The sequence below is a fragment of the Solanum verrucosum genome, unplaced genomic scaffold (genome assembly GCF_900185275.1).
Source record: "Solanum verrucosum unplaced genomic scaffold, falcon-dt-bn FXZP01000032.1, whole genome shotgun sequence".
NCBI lineage: Eukaryota > Viridiplantae > Streptophyta > Magnoliopsida > Solanales > Solanaceae > Solanum > Solanum verrucosum.
In genome coordinates this window covers 729744-750073 of record NW_026020569.1, presented here as the reverse complement: position 1 = coordinate 750073, position 20330 = coordinate 729744, and the positions used below count along the sequence as shown (strand labels likewise).

The following is a 20330-nucleotide window of genomic DNA, read 5'->3' as shown; positions in this document are numbered from 1 at the left end:
TGTGTCGGATTGGTCCCACTTCCACGTGGAATAATGTAATTTTTTTCTTTTTCCTTTTTTAGAAAAATATTATTGTTTTTCCCTTTCATATTTACTTTGTTATTTATTTCCTTACGTGGGTTGGGTGAAATTTGAGTCCCTCTAATATTGTATATTGGTATTTACTGGATAACTAATTAAAAGGCTAATATTTAGAAAGAAACATTACACTAATCAAAGAAAAGATTCTTCCTTTAAATAGTGCGGGATATTGATGGGTTGGAAGTAAATTTATGCATGCCTAGGTAAATGATATTTTAAAAAGTTTTATTCATCTCATAATAAAACGGTACACATATAAAAATCTTTTATTTGGACAAAATTATGGCAGTTTTCATTTTTAAATTTGAGATTATTTTTTTCTGATTGAATTGTATAGATATGACTGTCATAATAAAATATAACAAATTCTCCATTCATGCAGGCTCCAGCAATCATGAGTACAAACTTTATAAAACAGAAGTGGCCAAACAATTTCTTTTAATTCCTGAAGTGGAGAGTGTTGCTTACTAAAAATGTAACTGAACAACATGTTGCGTTTTATCCGTTTTATCTTGGAAGAATTAATCTTCAACTTTGGGTACTTGAGTGGATTAAATTTCTTAAGGACACACAGTGACTTCTGTGCACTCGGATAATTCTTTTCTTTTTCTTCTCATCTTAATTGTTTTATGATTTGCTAATCTGAATACAGGAGATAACACATTTACACCTTTATATCATATAATAAAAACTTTCTTAATAATGTTGAAGTTTTCCCGTACTATTGCTTCTTAATTGTTTAATAAATTTTTAGAGTTAAAATTAATTATATTTACTGGATGCATACATTGCATCGAATGTACACTTTCTTTGTACAAACAAATCTTTTACGTCTCAAAATGCATTATTGCTTTATGGAATCAAATTTTCCATATCGTAAAATATGAAGTTGATAGTGTTTGTTCAACTTTGAATATTAGTATACAGCTCATTTACTATTTTTTTGGAAAAAAAAACTCTGATGAGGAAAGACTTCATTTTGTACGTATTTCCAGATTTGCTCTTTCTTTAGCAATCTTGGCCACAACTACTTGTGAATTTGGTGAGATATGAATCCCTTAAATTGTTCTACTATTGAAATTTGGACCACTAATCATATGCATAAAATAGTTATAACCAATCACTAATCAAAGGAAATGACCTTTCTTAAAATAGCGCGATAATGATTACTACGTAGTACATTGAACCTAATAACCTAATTAATGGTATTTTAAAATTAAATTTAACTATTAGAACTCTAATTAGTTTGAAAAAATAATTATTTAATGATAATAATAAATTAAAAAATATTTAATTCTCTCTTGATTTACTAAGGTAAATACGTAAAATGAAAAGTTGTATATTTGATAAATAAAAAGGAAATGGAGGGAGTACTAGATAAACGCTAGTAGACCTTATTACATCCTTTCATATATTTCCTAAAACATTTCAAAATTTAATTTTACTTTTAATTAGTATATTCGAAGAGAAGTGTTATATATTAGAAAACGCTAGATCAATTGTTGGTGAGAGAATTAATCCTTATAATTAGCTATTCTTTTTTATCATTTTTAATCTTGTAATTAATCTTGCGTTCTCCTTCTACGAGTAATTAAACAAGTGTTATATGTAAGTTTTATAAACCTTCTTTATGAAAATTGCGTTTATACAAAAGCAAGTACCTAAATTAGAACGTTAACTAAATTTATTGCAAAAATGAATTGTTTTTTTTCTCTATCCAGCCATATATCAAAGTGAAACTCTTAATTAACCTTCTTCTGTTTCCTTAATCTGATAGTTAATGTAATTCAACGTCTAAGTTACTACTTACACGCTAAAACCAAAAGTTCAATACTAGTTAACAACAACACATGACTTAATTAAATTAATGTTGTCGGCAAACAGATACACCGACTTCTCAAAGCTGTCTTCGTTCAATATAATTATCTAAAGATAAGATATCCTTAATTAAAATAATATAACAACTACATTTTAAAGAAGAAATGGTGGAAACACGTCAGTAATTAGCAAAAAAAAAAATCGAAAAAAATTATATATATCGTTGGCAGAATATCCATATTTGAGGAAAACCATATACCGATCGAGTTTCCTAGCTAAAGTTGTCTACTTGTCTTGGTTAAATTTTTCAAAGTTGAGATTCTTTTTAATAAAAACAGATTCTTACATTTCTAGAAAAAATATGAAAAGTTAATGAAAACGTCAGTAATTATCAAAAAAGAATATTTCGAGTAGGAAATTAATAAAATGAAAATTAGTTTAAAAGGATTTGATTCTAAAAAGTACTAGTATTGTATATACTTTTTCATGTGAATTTTGTTCTCATCCAAATTCTAGTCGCCGTTTTAAATGTGACATATGGAGAAACATTAATCCCCTGTTTTAATTTATTTGAAAAGTCGATCGGTGAGAGTAATGTTTTCAACGTTCAAAGGCTATATGATAAGATTAATCTCAAGAAGCAAGTTATCGATCGGGACTGTTGTGTTGACTTGTATATACTTCTTCGTTTACTTTTATTCGTTAAATATTTTAGTTTCATTTCTATTTTTACTTGTCATGTTTGATAATACAGAATCATTTTTTCTTTCTTTCTATTATATATACCCTCAATTTATTCATATTGAATTATGGTATTTGAAAAATATAGTGAGTATATGTATTTGAGATCCTATCAATTAATAGGTGAAATGGTAAATTCACTATACTAATTCTTCTTTTCTTAATATATGTGTCAAATCAAAATTTGACAAGTAAATCGGTATGAAGGGAATACTTAACATTTTAACTTAATATTCCCTCCAAAAAAATTTAACAAGTAAATTTTGTTTCACTAAAGTCAGTTTGACTAATCTTCAATGCTACATTAAATTAGATTAATTTAATATTGTAAATCCATATTTTAGAAAGTAAAAATCTATATGACAATATTACAAGCTCCAATTCTTCTAAGTTCTCATATTAATATGATGAAAATTTACATTTTAAAATTAATCAAAATTCATACCATTTGACTTTCAAAAATCAAAACATAACAAGTAAAAATGAATAGAGGGAGTAAGATCCGTAACCATATGATTAGACAAATTAATTAATGAAGCCCATCCTGTTAAACAACAATTAATTGTATATAGGAGGTTTGAGGATACATCTAATTTTCCTCAAAGGACAAGTCTTTTAAAAACATCCAATGTATGGTGTATTTTAAAACGTGTACAGATAGAAGTATTTGCTTCATTACGATTAATATGCAATATATAAGTGCACAAAATCTCCTCACTTGCCAAAGGAAAGAAAACTATATATGGACAATGCCGTATGATGTGAAATAATTAAACATATCTTTGTTATATCCTTCCAATAATAGATTATGAAAGAAGAGCCTAATTAATTAGTAGCAACTTGCAAAAAAACAATTACTAGCAACTAGCAAGAAGTGTAAATGCATATCTTAATCTCGTTAACCGTCTTTATAGCCGTCAAATATTAGATTATGATTTATTTGGGGGGGAAGCCTAATTAATTTGCAACTAGCAAGAAGTGGAATCACATATCTTAATCACCCCACCATTCACCTTACTTCTAATAAAGCAAGTGTATCATAGACAACTTCTTAAATTTCCTGAGTATGAGAAGTCTTTAATCTATATTTTTCATAATCCTCTTTAACTTTTTTTTATCTGCTAGGTGTCCGAAATCCACATTTGAGATCGATTGGATTCGAATTGTACCCTATAGGCTCATTTTGAAATGACGTTACCGACAAAAAAGAAATTCTACAGGCTCGAACCATGCATTCATCAAAGTACTCTACCTTTAATAAAAGAAGAGTGAAAATATGAATGTTTAGGCATTTTTCTAGGGAATAAAAAGGAAATGTGAAAATCATATTAGTGTTTGGACATTATTTTCTGAATTAAAAAGAGATGATTCCGTTATAGGGTGGTTTGGATTTTATTTGGTACACGTTCTAAGTTAGTGTTTTAAATTCTTTTCATAATTAAACTTGTCATTCATTTTTTTCAAAAATAATACGAAACTCGATAAATAATCATTTACGTTAGCTTCGCAAATGAAGCGATTTTGGGGAGGAAAAAAAGAAGAGGATGACTTAGATGTCCCAACCACTCATTAAATTGATTTGCCCGTATATGACAAATTCATTTATACATAGTAAATTTTTTCTCGAAAAAAAATTTGGGCAAGGGAAATTCGGTAAGAGATTACAAAAGTGGACAATCAAATTCTCACTAACAACTACTAAGATTTCTCACCTATTAAAATTTGAGAATTTAGATTTGACTGTGTTTTTAAAAAACTTATACACCAATTTTTATTTTTATTAAAAACCAAACTTTATCTCCAAACTTTAACACTTTACTTAGTATTAAAATTGTAAAATTTTAACTTTATAATTGGTAACCCTCCATAAACCCAGTCTGTCCCATCAGACTCACTTAATGGGTTATGGTTTGTGATGGACCTTTCTACTTAAGCCCATCGAATCAAATTGGGCTCAAATTTGTCTGGATTAGAACCACATAGGCCCTAGCTTAAAGGGCTAGGTTAAGCCCGGCCCGCTCCAAAGGACATTCTAGAAATCAATTCAATGAGTTGAAAAATTAACTCGAGATGATATTTAAATTTTTTGTATATGACTAAATCTTCTAACTATTTATGATGGACCAAGTACAAAATATCAAGGCCCAAATATCAATCGGATAAGCCCATTTTTTCAAATAAATGGTCCAACTATTAATGAAGGTCCTGAATAATTAGCATTATCTAGCCATACTTTTATTTTTATTAATGATTATGTGAAGCGCAAACAAATTTAATGATTGGTAAGAGAATTTTTATCACAATAATGTTTTAATACATGGAGGTACTCTGACGTATGTCTATTAAGAAATAATGATGACGTAATACTTAATTAATTAACAATAGTGCTAATAACTTAATATATAGAAGTACTCTAGTATTTGCGTCTTTTAAGAAATAATGATTTGTGCGAGAATTTTATCACAATACATATATTAATTTATGAGTATATAATCTTAGATTTTTATAATGGATTGAATATAAGTAATTAATAGTGAGGGTAAAAAAAAACTATTGTTTTATCTTTGATATGTTAAAACTAAAATTTTACTTTTCAAATACTGAACCAGCTAGGAAAGACAAGGATATGATCTTCTCCGGGTATTCTGGATTTTCACATGAAGGAGTGCAAATGTGTTCATATTTGTTGATTGCTTACGCAGTGAAGACAATCTTGAATAACAATTTGTTTGTTTATTAAAAGATTTCTTCAATTTGGACTTAATTATACTATTTGTGATGTTGCACCATATGATTTTTTTCTGTGTGTAGGTCCATGGTCCACACATGACACACCCCACGTTAACCCCGTTTTCTTTCTTTATTTTTTTGATTCCATTCCAACATCGGAGTCCGATTAAATTTGAAAGTCTACATTAGGTTTTCCATCAGGTGTCTGATATCTACATCGGAGTCCGACTAAATCCGAAAGTCCATATTGGAATTGGGGTAAAACTCTTCCTAACAACACAACTCCGTAACCAAGAGACTCGAACCTGAATACATACCACTCCACCACAATCCTGATCGCGGTGTGCCTTTCACTTGTACCTTCCATTATATTATTATAAGATGTGGTGACCATGCATCCAATATTTGATCAACCTGTCAAAAAGTTAACAAATTTAAACCCTAATTATTTTTTCTAATGCATCATGCATCAAAAAACAAATTAAGTTGACTGTTAGACCTTTAATCATACTATAATTAATAACAGCACACATAAATTTAATTATTTTTCATAGATCTATTGCGGATTTCTTAAACACTCCATTAATTATGTAATTGCTTCAGATCCCAGATTTAATTAGTCCAGGTTTACTTCCTCACTAATTGCACTGCATTAGTGATATGAGCAACAAGGCTAATTATAATACCCAAACACGTTGTGGAATAAATATGTAAAAGACATTGTAAACTTTACCCTTGGAAATTGGCTAATATTATCACAAACACAGTAACACAAAAGCTTGATGGTGACACCCGCCATCACAGAAATCCTGACATTTATATGGAAGCATTGAGAAAATCATGAGCTGTTTTTATCCAAATAACTGAATATCACAGCCTGACCCATTAATTGTTTGGGTTTATCCAATATTGCGCGCTTGTGTTTTGTAGTCCACGCTTGACTCTCATATATGATGTTTACGCCTCATATGTCCAATCTTATGCAAGAGGAATGTGTTAATTATCCCACATTCATTGAGGGAATAAGGAAGATATCTCCTTATATTGTCTTGGGCAAATGATGAGCTAATTTTTGAACGAATTGAGTTCACCAAGCTTATATTATGTTGTCTGGACTTCAAATGTCTCTCATTGGTTGAGCAAATGTATCTCTTTATATAATTTTGGACAATTATCACTTGATGAATTCACTTTTTGAATAACATTATGAATCGATGATTCTAAATGTTGAATTTATCTCAAAGTGAAAGAGCAATAATAGGGGTGAAAGGAGGGGGGGGGGGGTCATGTTGATGCACCCTATCAACCAAGCAAGTCATAACATAAGGATACGGCGCATCATATTCGTTAATTAACAAAATTTAATATATTGGCCTTACGATAGGGCCACATGTGGCCTTTTATGTCTCTATGTGAACCCACCATGTGACCAGGCCCCAGCCACATTGTGCATCGCTGTACCAAACTTCTTTAAAAAAATTATTTATTGGGCCTTTATTATTGAAGACAATGATATTTCAAAGAATGAATTTAAAGGGAAAAAAAAAGAACAATTAAATCTCTGTAACACGTTTTTAACTTCCAAATGAGAACAACTTATCAATCAATCATGAATTCAAGTACAAAATGCTAGTGACTCTAGTGGTATGTATTTATTAACTTTTAAGTAAAAAAGATGTGATCAACTTCAAGTAACTACACATAATAACACTCTGCACATGAGAATGTTATAGTATAGTACCACATTTAGACCCTGTAACGGCCAAGTTTTCTTTGGACTCCATCTTTTGTATTATATTATATGTTCTTTATAATAATATTTCGCTATAGCAGCCTAAAGATATCTGGACATATGACGTCATTATAGAGAGGTTTGACTATACTAAATATGTGAAAAGCAAAGGAAGTTTCTGTGGATATACAATAAACAGAGAAGATGGTTCTATTACATGATCACACACAAAAAACAAACCACAAATTGAAAAATTATCAGGGGTAGACAGCAGAAGAAGACAGATTGTTTCCTTAATTAACATGAATTGCTGTAAAATTATTAAAAGCTTTAATTGTAAACAAACAATCACATGCAGGAAAACATGAGTATGCTGGGATAAACCAACAAAATAGTAGGTGAGATGTCCTTCTCTTTGCACACATTGTGGCACCCATCATGGCTAACTTACCTGCAAGATTATCTGAGATATTGGACCACTCAAATTCTTCAAAGGTTTCTCCACTGTATGACTAAATTTGTCACTTCTCTCTTTGATCTCTTGGGAGGAGGAGAGACAAGATAGAAGGCGTTCGTTGTTGAAATTTTGAACTCTGTTCTACTTTACAGATTGTGACATTCAAAAGGATACACTCTTAGACTTAGTACCAAAAGTATTCAGAAACTGTACTTCTGAAGAAGATCAGGTGACAAATAATTCCTTCCAAATAGTAAACTTCATCAATGTAACAATGTGTTTACACAAATGAATAAATATTACATTTACAATCGACAAATAAAGAAGAAGAAAGGCCATTGTGTAAACTCAGAAATCCATATCCCAGTTCACAGTAAGCCAAACAATATTTCCAATTCATTATTTTGCTTGATATAGTAAAGGCAATTACAAATTTCACAAATGAAAAGAAATAAAATAAAAAGTATATATGAATGAATGTGAGTATGCTATTGTTTAAAATTCACCTGTAACTATTCTTATGGTGAAAATCCCAGTTTGTAGCCAAGTTTTGATTACTACTCAACCAGAAATTTTGGTCTCTAAACAGATGATGACATTCCAAATAAAATATTAAAACTCTTTGCTTTTGCTAGCTGACTTGTTCTCCAATTAAATCCAAGCCAACTATAAGAAAAGTTAAGCCTTGAAACAGCAAGTAATAGAAATGAATGCCTTGTGCAGATAACAGACTTCTTGCAGCTGCAGTCAGCAAAAGAAAAGCAAGTGCTAATTCCTTCCTGTAGATTTTGTTTGCCTTCTTTTTCTTCGGGATCTCTTGTTCATGTTCTTTTAGTTTTCCGTATAGTTCTAGACCAGATTCAGATAGCCTTCTTGATAATTTCTCTTCGTTCATTTTCTTTGATTCCTCCTCAGCAAATGCTAGCAAATCTGATTCAGAAGATCTGCCTGTTTTCTTGGTGACCACCCATTCATAGGCACTTCCCAACTGAAATAGCCCCGAGACCATGGCATTGAATTTTGTCACGGACATTGTGTTCTCGAATAGGAGGTATGGCATTAGGAAAGGGAAAGACTTTGGTGCCGGAAGGATGTTCAAAATGGACATGACTATAGGGACATAACAGATAACCCAAGCAGGTAACTGGGCTTCTGGTATGAACATTGTTAATGGAAGTATGATACAGAACAATGTGAATGAGTAAAAGGGCAATACAAGCTTCCTTAGAAGAAAGAAAAGGAATATCATGTTGGCTTTCTTCCAGACAGAGATCTGCAACGACAATGCACAAAACGGTTAAACTTACTAATAATAGTCTGAAATTTGAATGTTCGGGTTTGGGAAGTTGAATAGGAAGTGCGAAGATAATAGATAGCAACTCTCACCTTGGAAGTCAGGATTGTAGGAAGACATAGTCTGAAGAGCTGCATAGGACCAGAATGCCAACGGTGCTGCTGTTTTTTGTAAGCCTCATATGATTCTGGTAACTCGCAAAGTGCCCTTACATCATTAACATAGATAAATTTCCAGCCATACAAGTGTGCTCTGACCGCGATATCCATGTCCTCAACAGTTGTCCGTTCCAACCATCCACCGGACTCCTCCAAAGCCTTAATTCTCCAAACACCAGCTGTTCCATTGAATCCAAAGAAATTGAGATAGTGACCATTCACTTGCTGTTCCACCTCAAAATGGAAGCACAAGTTAATGTTTTGAAGCCTAGTAAGTAAGTTTTCATCCTGATTAACAAAGGTCCAGCGTGCTTGAACAAGTCCAACATCCGGTTTTCCCTACATAACAGAAATCGAAAAGAACTATTTAGCCTCGTAAAAAAGATTAGCAACTGGCAATTCAGATTGAGCAATTGAACTAGTTTGTTACCTTAAAATGAGGTACAGTCAGTTTAAGGAAATCAGGATTTGGTTGGAAATCCGCGTCAAAAATTGCAACAAATTCATAGTCCTGAACATAGTCACAAGTCATTGCAGATTTAAGATTGCCAGCTTTGTAACCAGTTCGGATGAACCGATGTCTGTAGATAATGTTGACCCCTTTCTCTTTCCAGGATAAACATTCATTCTTGATCATTTGCTGCAGGACTTCATCATCTGAATCATCCAATACTTGTACCAAGAATCGGTCTTTTGGCCAATCCAGCTGACAAACAGCACCAATTGACTGTGCAAAAACCTATTGAGTTCAAGAAAATTAGATAATCAGATTAAATTCACAAACACTATTATCGGAGAATTGAAAAACAACACAAGCTTAAACGGATGCAAAAATCATATATATGTGAAAAATCACTAAAGATTTCAACAAATACTACCCGTAATTGCAAAACGGCAATGGATTCAATTGTGTGAACATAAATATTGAACCCGTCAAATTAAAATCTGTTTAAACTGAACAATCAGCAAGAATGACCACAATATTAATTCCCATTTGATCATAGATTTTGAAACTTGAAAAATTGGGGTTTTTTAAAGTTGCCATTTTGGAATTCGAAATTGAAAATTTTGAATTTTTGGGAGTGGAAGTTCCAAAACCCCCAAAACTGTTTTGGACCAGTATGTGGGAACTTGAAAATCAGATCAAATTTCATGTCTAAACAGATATACATAAATATATAAAGATAAATTTTCAAAATCTATTGCTAGCTAAGATAGGGAATATTTCAAGTTGTGTTACCTCTTTTTCATTGCACATGGGAATCTGTACAAGAACCATAGGGCAATAAGATCCATCCTCAAGATCAGATGCATCTTCATTGATAATTGGCTTAATCTTCCTGAATTTCATCCAGAAACATCCAAGACAAAGAACAAGGCGATCTATGGATTGAATAAGGAAAAGCACAATACAAAATGTAGTGAGTTTTGAAAGGGAAGGAGCAATATAATCAGCTCTAAATGAAATCCAAGCCATATAAGTCCATTGCAAAATACTTTGCACCTCCCAAGGATTCACCAGATTTAATTCCCACTTATTGAAATAAGCAAAAATTTCAATACACAAAGCCACCACTGATATAGCAAGAAAAGCTCTAATAAATCTGTACAACTTCCCCCTGTATTTTGGCTCTTCATCTGATAAAGCAATCCGTTTCTTAACAGAAGCAAATGTTTTTGGGATACAGCCAAGTGTCCTCTGGGCTTTCAGTAACAGCACTTTAGTAAATCTCTTGGGATTTGCAGCCTTGTTTTTATCCCTAAAAGCTGGTGAATCCAAATCATTGACTTCAACTAATGAAATATTTTTCGTATTCTCCATTGTAACAACAACAGAGCTCGGCGCCATTGTTAAAAATCTCTTAAAAAACAAAACCCAGATGAAAAAGTTGAGCAAAACGATAATAAATGAGTGTTTGTAAACTCAATTATGTTGTGCTATGTCATTTGGATAGTGACACAGAGAGAGTACAATTTTTAGATCTTGAACAGAAAATAGATGGAGAATATGCTCGTGAGAAATAGAAGAAGAAATAAAAAGAGGTGTCAGTGGAGACTGGTGTGGCACATGGAAGCTTCGGGTTGTAATTTAATGTCTGCTAATAAGTAATTAGCAGTAGTAGTGAAGGAGTTGTTGATTAAACAGGCGGGTCAAAAAGGGAAAGCGTGGAAAGAGATTAGTGAGTTCAAAGAAGGAAGACAATTTTATGTTTATATAATAATTTTTTGTGTCAACAATTTTTAATAGTGAAAAGAAGGGGGAGTGGGGGTCACCAGATTCGTCTGGACAGTACATCAACAAAAAAACAGAACCAGTTTGCAAACGATAAATGACAGCCAATTACAGCCAAAATGCACAATCTTAAATATTCAACTCATCAATTTTCCCTCTACCCCCGCGGCTTCTTCATGACGTACAAAAATGACCATGTTCTAAAGTGGTCCTTCAAATATTTATGAGAGTAGCTTTAGTCCTTAATGTTATCAACATTGAACACATTTGATCGTAAAGGTGATACTTACTATTTTTGACCAAATTAAGGGTTGTTTGGATTGATTTTTTTAAAGTGATTTAGAGTATGTTTGGATTGGTTAAAAGTTGGTCAAATCTACTTTTAAGTCATTTTTTAGTTTTTGGGAGTATTTGATAAAGTTAAAAATAATTTAAAACAAGTTTAAAACGACTTAAAAAAAGTTAAAAGTAGGTACTCCCATACTTTTCATTTTTTAACTTAAAGGTTACTTAAATTTGACTTTTTTTAAAAATATATTTTTTAAAGTTAAGCCAAGCAGGATCTTATTACCTTTGTTCCTATTTACACATCGTACTTACTAAAAATAAATATTTTTTAATACTTGTCATTTCACAAAATCATTATATAAATAACACTATTATTCATATTTTACTCTTGAGAGTTATTAGCCTTAAAAGTATGAATTTGACCAACATAGGAAAACAAAATGATTAATGGTCAATTTAATTAAAGAGAAATGGTATGAAATAACAAACTATTAATTCAAAATAAATGTTATAACCACAGTTTCATTTAATTCTAATTTGTAGCAAACACTTTGTCATTCACCTCTCTCCCTGAATCTCGCTCGCCACTCTCCCTTAATCTCGCTCGCCACTCTCACTCGCCTTTCTCACTTTATACAAATACAAATATATAAATTGTATTTGTGTTTGTATAAAGCGAGAGAGAACTGTATATACAAATACAAATATATATATATATATTTATTTATTTTTTATTTTTTTTTATTTTTATTTTTTATTATTATTTTTCGTCTTATACACTTAAAATACAAATCTTCTCTTGCCTAGTTCTCTTTTGTCTCTCTCTTTCTCGCTTTATACAAACACAAATTATACAAAATATAATGTATAATTTGTGTTTGTATAAAGCGAGAGAGAGAGAGATTTGATATACAAATACATTTGTTTCAACTCGATTCAATTGTATACAAATTCAAATTTTATGCAGATATACAAACACAAAGAACATATACATATACAAACACAATTTTTATAGACACGGACACCTGATTTATACAAATCACCACGATTTATACAAATCAGATGCATGTGATTTTATACAATCAGATACTGCCTGCGATTTTATACAAATCATGCAAATAACAAAACTGTAGCTATAGAACACTAAAATGATTTTTATGTTTGCTAAACCTAAAATTTACTCATTAATTAATCAAAATAAACTAATTTATGTTCATTTATTGAAAACTTGCCTTCAAGAGGACACTAAATAAGAATACAATGGTAAACTTATCTAGTTTCTTAAAGGATGTACAATCTAAAATAGTGAAATACTTCATCAGTCCACTTTTAATTGTCATGATTTCTTTTTTTAGAGTTAAACTATAAGAATCATGAGAAGTATGTGAACGGTCTAAACTGAAAGAAACTACTATTAGAAATGTTTTTCTTTTTTCTAATTCATTTTGTGTAACAGTAAATGTATATATGAGTCATTTCTGTATTAATAAGGATATATGTAAACCACATTTGTAATAAGGATTACATCAACTCTAAATTATAAAGTTTCAAGAGGTATATCAAACCTTTTTTTCTAGAATGAATGATCAGTCAATTTCAAGAAAAACATAAAGGACTGAAAACTGCATTACAACATATTGCAAGGGACTGATTTAGACCAACTCAAAACAAAAGGGACTATGTTGTCGTTTCATACGTCACAGCATTTTCATGGAAAATAATATAGTCTGATGATCTGTAAAATAGCGTGTCTTTTTCCACAGATTAGGATCGTTAAACATGAATTTTTGGTCTTCTAATTCCTTTTTTCTTTTTTGGTTGTTATAAAAGAGAAAGAAACCGCGCCTGCCGCCTCCTCAAGTCAATCTTTTCCATGTTACCATAGTTGTCATCAACCGATCTTTCCGTCTCAAATTATCTTACGTAAATTTTAAAAATAGATATTTTAAATTTTTCAAAATTTTAATTGAAATTGTCTTTTTTTATTCTACTTTAGTGATAATTATACTTGAAGACTATTAAAATAATTAAAAAGTCATATCGATTAATATTTTTTAAAAAGAGGCATGTAAGAAAAATTAAGATGGAGACACTTGGCGTGAATTGGTTATATTCCCTTCTGAAGTCATTTTGTCATTGGTGTATTTAACTCTGCAGTCTATCTTTACACGACACTATCTTTCATTTTTAACGAGTAGTAATTAACATTATTTTGTTAAAAGAAATATTGTTTTTTAAAAATATTTCAAATTTAATTTTTTTATTTTACTTTTACGCCACCCCATACCTCTACCCCCACCCCCATTCAGGCCATTTTCGTAAAATTTTTTTTTGAGAAAAATGCTATTTTTGGGAAATATGTCAAATTTTTTAAAAAAATCAATTTTTACTCCAACCCACCCCATCAAAAAAAATAATTAAAAATTGCTTTTGAAAAATATTTCAAATTTTTTAAAAAGTCATTTTTATGCTACCCCCGGGGGACCCCGTTGGTTTTTGAAAAAAAATATTCTTGGGTCGAAAGTCTGGTCATATCCTGGGTCAAATCTCAAGGTTGGATTTTTGAATGGTTATCAAAGTCTTGTCCTAGTTTGGGTGTTGGGATCGGGTCTTAGATCAATTATCGAGGTTGATTTCCGAGACATAAATTATTTTCCTAAAGAGTATTTTCAGTATCAAGCCAAAAATAAAAGATATTTTATGAAAAATATTTTTCATTCACCAACTAAACATTACAAAATATTTATACTCACCAACCAAATATAAAAAAATAAGTTAAAATCCACTTATTTCTAAGAAAATATTTTTTAGAAAAACATTTTCCTCCATACCAAACACACCCTAAGTGATAATTTGAGATGAAAATTTTACACTAGGTAGTTCTAGTAAAATCATGGTAACCGTATAAAATTACATGTAAAGAGGTTAGTTTTGTATTTATTGAATCGGTGAAAATAGAAAATTTGAGTAAAGTTTATTTTAATTCAATGATCACCGTATTTGATTTTCAAATTAACTTATAAACTTATAATTTTTTATGGAACTCGGTAACTCATACAAAACGCGGTAGTTGACCTTTTCTTTTTTTCTTTTTCAACTTAGTTATACTATTATTAGTTCTCCATATTAAAGCCATTAAAATGGCACTTTATTAATGTAAGATAAATTACAAGTGTCAGTCTAGTTTCCCATGTTTTATTTCTGACATGCATGATGAAACTATTTGCTTTTTTTTATCTTCGGGCCTTTCAAATCCGTACAATACACAAATGATTGAAGAATAATTTATTGTAAAATTACATTAGCGATCATCTCCGATCCACCTCTATTTTATTCTCTATTCTCTATATTTAGAGAGTAAAATAGAGAATGAGCTCTCCAACCATTCTCTAAATGACTCTCTATTCTCTATTTATAGAGAGGTGAATAGTAGTGCTCCAAATTTGGAGAATTATTATTCACCTCTCTATTTAAGTTTTTCATTATTTTATTATTATTATTTTGTAATTAGCATATTATTTTTCTTATAAGACCATTGATTATATCTCTATTATTAGTAATTCATTTTAAATGTAATATAACATTTTAAAAACTATATCATTTAATATATACTATTTTCATCCCGAATTAATAATGTTTCAATTGTTTTAATTTTCGTCACTTTAATATAGTTTGATATCACTATTAATTTTCACTATGAAGAATGCACAAAATTAAAATGATAAGATGAAAATTTTAATTTAAAAATATTTTACATAACATAATAATTTAAATATAAGATAACAATACATAACATAATAATTTTATCATAATAATAATTTAGTAATCTGATAGGTCGGAAAGAGCAGAACTCTCTTGTGAGAGAAATGACATTAAAACAACGTAATTATAAAATAGGAGTACATATTAGAACAATTTACATGTTAGGTGAGTCAACGAAGCTAAAATTAACTTAATGATCATTGAATAATTCATACAAATCAAAAGGAGTTTCATCTCTTTTTTGTAAAATTATTTAGGAAAAGATCTGATTCGGATTTACCTTTTTGTTAATTTTGACTTGTTTCTTTTGTCATTTTGGATGTCCTAAAAATGACATGACACCTCCTAGTTAATATAATGTCCCTACTCCCTACTATACCAATAGTAATTAACCACTAGAATTAAAGAGTTTTTTTTATTTAATGAGAAATTTATATTATAAAATATTAATTTTTAAAATTAGTTTTCCATTGAATTTAGAGCAGTTTCTCACTAAAAATACTTGCAAACTTCTTTAATTTTTCATATAAAAACACAATTATTATTTTTTCTCACCAATTTAATCAATATATCAATGAGAATTTTCAATAAATATCTTTCAGTAAAATAGTAATTTTTCAGTAGTGACTCTACACATGTAATTACCTTTTCCTGTATTTTTTTCTCTTTAAATTCTAGCAATATTATAAGTTTGTACAAACTTTAATCCACCACCAAAAGGGTAAAATAAGTAGGAGTTTAGCTTTTGTAATATTGAAGGTGAAATAGAAATGTCATGCTATTAATTTATTTAAAAGATTATTACAAATAACCATTCATATAAAGAGTGAAACAATATTTGAGAAGTAAGACATGAATTGGAGAAGGAGTAGGGATTTGCCAATTATGAGTTTTGAATTCTAATTTCTAAAATTTATTATGTTTAAATTAATATTTATATATATTCAATAAACTATTAAGATAAATACTGAGTTTAAACAAAATTTATTATGTTCAAGTTTAACTTCGCCCTTGCTTGTTGTCGGTTAAAATTCACCCATCATATAAAAAAAAATATTTAACTGTCAATATATAAAAGTTAAATCCAGAATAAATGATAATAGTGAGAACCTTTTTCATTTCCCCAACTAATAATGGTGCAAGTGCAAGGAAAGACAAGTTAAGGATCCTTTCGTTATGAGAGTATTCTGGATTTTCACATGAAAGTGTACATATGTGTTCATATTTGCTGATTGCTTACGTAGACAAGACAATCTTTAATAACGAGTTGTTTATTAGATTTCTTCATTTTGGACTCAATTATACGATTTATGATGTTACACCATAATAATATAATTTGTTTTTTTTTTCTTTTGTGTGTAGGTCCATAGTCACACACATCCCACGTTAAATCGTTTCCTTTAATTACACTTGTATACCTTCCATTATTAGATGTGGTGACTATGTACCCAATATTTGATCAATTTGTCTAGAAATAATCAAATTAAAAGCCTAGCAAGTTTAGCATATTCTACATAAAATCCTTCTCATGCATTCTAAAAACAAATCAAGTTGACTGTTAGACCTTTAATCACACTCTAATTAATTTTAAGTTTTTAACACACTGAACTCTAATTATTGGGGAATTATTTCTTAAACACTCCATTAATTATGTAAATGCATCAGATCCCAGATTTAATTAGTCCAGGTTTGACTTCCACACTAATTGCACTGCCTTAATTAGTGATGTGAGCATAAAGCCTAATAATACTCAAACAAGAGCTGGATTTAACATTAAAACTTAAAAGTCAGTGTTACATTTTGGCCTAGGAAATTGGTTTAAGTAACAAACAGCTTGATGGTGACACCCATCACAGAAATCCTGGCATTTATATGGAAGCACTGAGAAAATCATGAGCTGCTGTTTTTTTTTTTTTTTTTTTCTTATATTTATCCAAATAACTGAATATCATACCCTGACCCATCAATCGCTTTAATTTGGTTTATCTAGTAGTAAGTACTATATATGTGCTCATGTTATGTTGTCTATGCTTCTAAACTCTGGACCTTGATGTATGTTGTTTACGTTTCATAGGTTCAATCATAAGCATGAAGCGTTGTTACTTAAATGTTAATGTATCTCGTTATATCATTTTGGACAATCTTCACTTCATGACTTAGTTTTTGAAATTAATAAGACCAAATGTATATATATTTCTTCTCATATTATATTGTTCATGCGTAAAATGTTCGATTTAGGGAGTGTTAAATGTCCCGCATAAATTGAGGTGTGTGTTCCTTGTACATCCTGAGACCGACTTCACCTCTTCATGAAATAACTTTTGAGATTAAATTCGGCCAAATATTTATTTCTTCTAATGTTATATTGTTTACACTTTAGATGTTTAATCTTGGACATGTGGGAATGTTAAATGCCCCACATTAGTTAAGCAAACATATCACTTTACACGATTTTTCACAATTTTCACCTCATAACTAGCCTTTGGAGTTGAGTTTGACCAGACGCCTAACATTATCGACCCATGATGCAAAGTGTTGATGCACCCTAGCAACCAAGCATTGGATCAGAAACCTCATCCAACAAGCCCAAGTCATAACCGAAGGCTTACGGCAGGGCCACATGTGGCCTTTTATGTCCCTATGTGAACCCTCCATGTGCCCAGCCACCCTGTGCATTGCTGTATCAAACTCTTTTTTTTTTTTCTTTTTTTTTGTTGGGCCTTTAATATTGTAGACAATGATATTTAAAAGAATGAATAAATATTACATTTAACAATCAAGGAAAAATAAAATAAAGAGGAGGAGGAGGGCATTAATTATTATGTAATTAACCAGCTAATTATGAAAACATGTATCATTAATAACCCATGTTCCCACTGTATTTTGTCTAAACCTGAACATTTTGTATTCCAGATCTGCTAATGTCAAAGTTTCACTTTACTAATAACGTGTCTCCACTAATTGAATAAAACTCAAATGACTTTATTAAATCATATGCTACACTACAAATACTGACAGTTACTTCTAACCTACCATCAAGAATATTGTAGCCACAGATTCTCACAATCAACAATTTCAAATTTTAAATGTTTTTGAGGCATTAAACTTGAAAGTGAGAGCTAATTTATAACTCCATGAAAGAAGAAAAAAATCATAAAGAGGCAGTGATCAATGTCAAGTAATTACACATGACAAAATTGTGTACATGAGAATGCTATACTATAGTATTACTGGTAGACCTCTTTATAACAGTCAAGTTTTCGTTTGGATTCCATTTTTTCATATTATATAGTTTACAGTTAGACCTTTTTATATGTTCTTTATAACAATATTTTGCTATAACATAAAAAAGTATCCGAACCAATAATATTTTTATAGAGAAGTATGATTGTACTACATGCTAAAAGCAAATGAAAACTACGTAAAAAATGATCTTTAGTGGTAATTAATTAACAACAACAACTTAATTGTTGTTAAATATGTATTTTTAGCGGGAATTAACACTCTTTGTATATGCCTCTAAAGCCTTTAGTGACATTGGATCCAATGACAATTAACTAATGTCAGTAAAGACTTTGACACTCTTTATTAATATGTATATTTATAGCCGTTAAAAGTTGTTTTTTTTAATGGAAGATTCTATGGATATACGCTAAACAGAGAATATGGTTCTATCACATGACACAAAATCCGAAACTGCAAGTTGAAGAATTATCTAGGGTATACAACAGAAGAAGGCAAATTGTTTCCTTAACATGCATTGCTGTAAGCCTATAAACTTAGAGCTTCAATTGTAAACAAACAAGCACATAAAGGAAAACGTGAGTATGCTGGAGCAAACTAGCAGTTGAAATGTCCTTCTCTATGCTCACATTGTGGCACCCATTATGGCCAACTTACATGCAACATTACATCAAATATCAAGATCAGAATTTTCCAAAAAAAATAATTTAATTTGGACCACTCAAATTTGATATGATCTATAGTTTACTTAGCTTGATCCAATTTAGTTACAATGTTTCCCATGCATATGTTACAATGTGACTAAATTGGACCACTCAAATATTTAGGCCTAGGGAAAGGGGAACGAGAGGGAAGATGTTGCATTTTTTCGTACTAGATTGTATAGAAAATGAGTTGTGATAGTCCATGTTAGACTAAAAATGTTGAAGTGTTTTATATATAGGTTTTGTACTGCATCTTATGAGGATATTGAAAAAGGACAATGGGGATTCATATTACATATATATCTTCTTAAAAATATATGAATATAAAGCATGCTACTAATTAAACTAACTTCTTAAGTTGAATATACAAATACTAATCATATATTACTCCTTAGTTTTAAGTTCAAATCTTTTCATGGAACCTAATTGGTATTCTCCTCAAATGTCAAATATTTGTGCATAAAAGTGGATGAATTTACTTTTTAAATTAAAAAAATTCATTTGAGAGAATAGATTGGATGGTAAGCACTCTCCACCTTTAACCGAGGTTATTTTGTCTTTTTTTTTCCAAGTTACAAAATATAGTAGTAATTGTTTAGAGACGTGATTTTGCTATTTTGGGCTAAACATGTAAAGCGGCCCCCGGGCTTCATTCAATACACTCTCTACAAGCATAATATTTGATGGGCCCAAATAACAGCAGCTAATATCAACAAATATATGGATAAACTCGTGATGTTATAAAAGCGGCTAAAATTTAGGATTAATTATAGAAATCTCACATTTTAGTTTACTTATTACCATTATCCCCTATAAGTTTTACAAATCTCCAAAATCCCTCATTTTCACTCATCAGATTAGTGTATCGCATCAGATTAATGTATCAGCGCATCAGATTAGTGTATCTCGCGCATCAGATTAGTATATCATGTATAAAATGTAATGTATCTTACTTAACGATTAATGTATCTCGCGCATCAGATTAATGTATCAACGCTTATATTATTGTATCCGTTTGAGGGATTTCTGTAATTGTAAACTTTTAAGGGATAAATTGTAATTTTGTCTTAAAAGTATGTGATTTCTGTA

The 20330-nt window shown here is 30.4% G+C and overlaps 1 protein-coding gene across 1 annotated transcript; it reads right to left on the bottom strand.

The window, feature by feature from the left end:
• Window positions 1-7938: 7938 nt before the first annotated feature.
• LOC125810685 (xyloglucan glycosyltransferase 4) lies at window positions 7939-11228 on the bottom strand. The gene is made up of 4 exons (XM_049490158.1): window positions 10252-11228; window positions 9442-9750; window positions 8946-9350; window positions 7939-8832 (listed from the first exon to the last, which is right to left on the bottom strand). The coding sequence occupies exons 1-4, from the start codon at window positions 10858-10860 to the stop codon at window positions 8191-8193; spliced, it is 1965 nt and encodes a 654-aa protein (XP_049346115.1). The 5' UTR covers window positions 10861-11228; the 3' UTR covers window positions 7939-8190.
• Window positions 11229-20330: the final 9102 nt, after the last annotated feature.

Bases quoted from the DNA above. Each gene is read 5' to 3' on its own strand.
- LOC125810685 (XM_049490158.1), bottom strand. From the start codon at position 10,860: ATGGCGCCGAGCTCTGTTGTTGTTACAATGGAGAATACGAAAAATATT. The intron at 9,351-9,441 runs GTAACAAACTAG...TCTGTTATGTAG, and splicing joins TGACTGTACCTCATTTTAAG to GGAAAACCGGATGTTGGACT. The intron at 8,833-8,945 runs GTGAGAGTTGCT...TTGTCGTTGCAG, and splicing joins CTACAATCCTGACTTCCAAG to ATCTCTGTCTGGAAGAAAGC.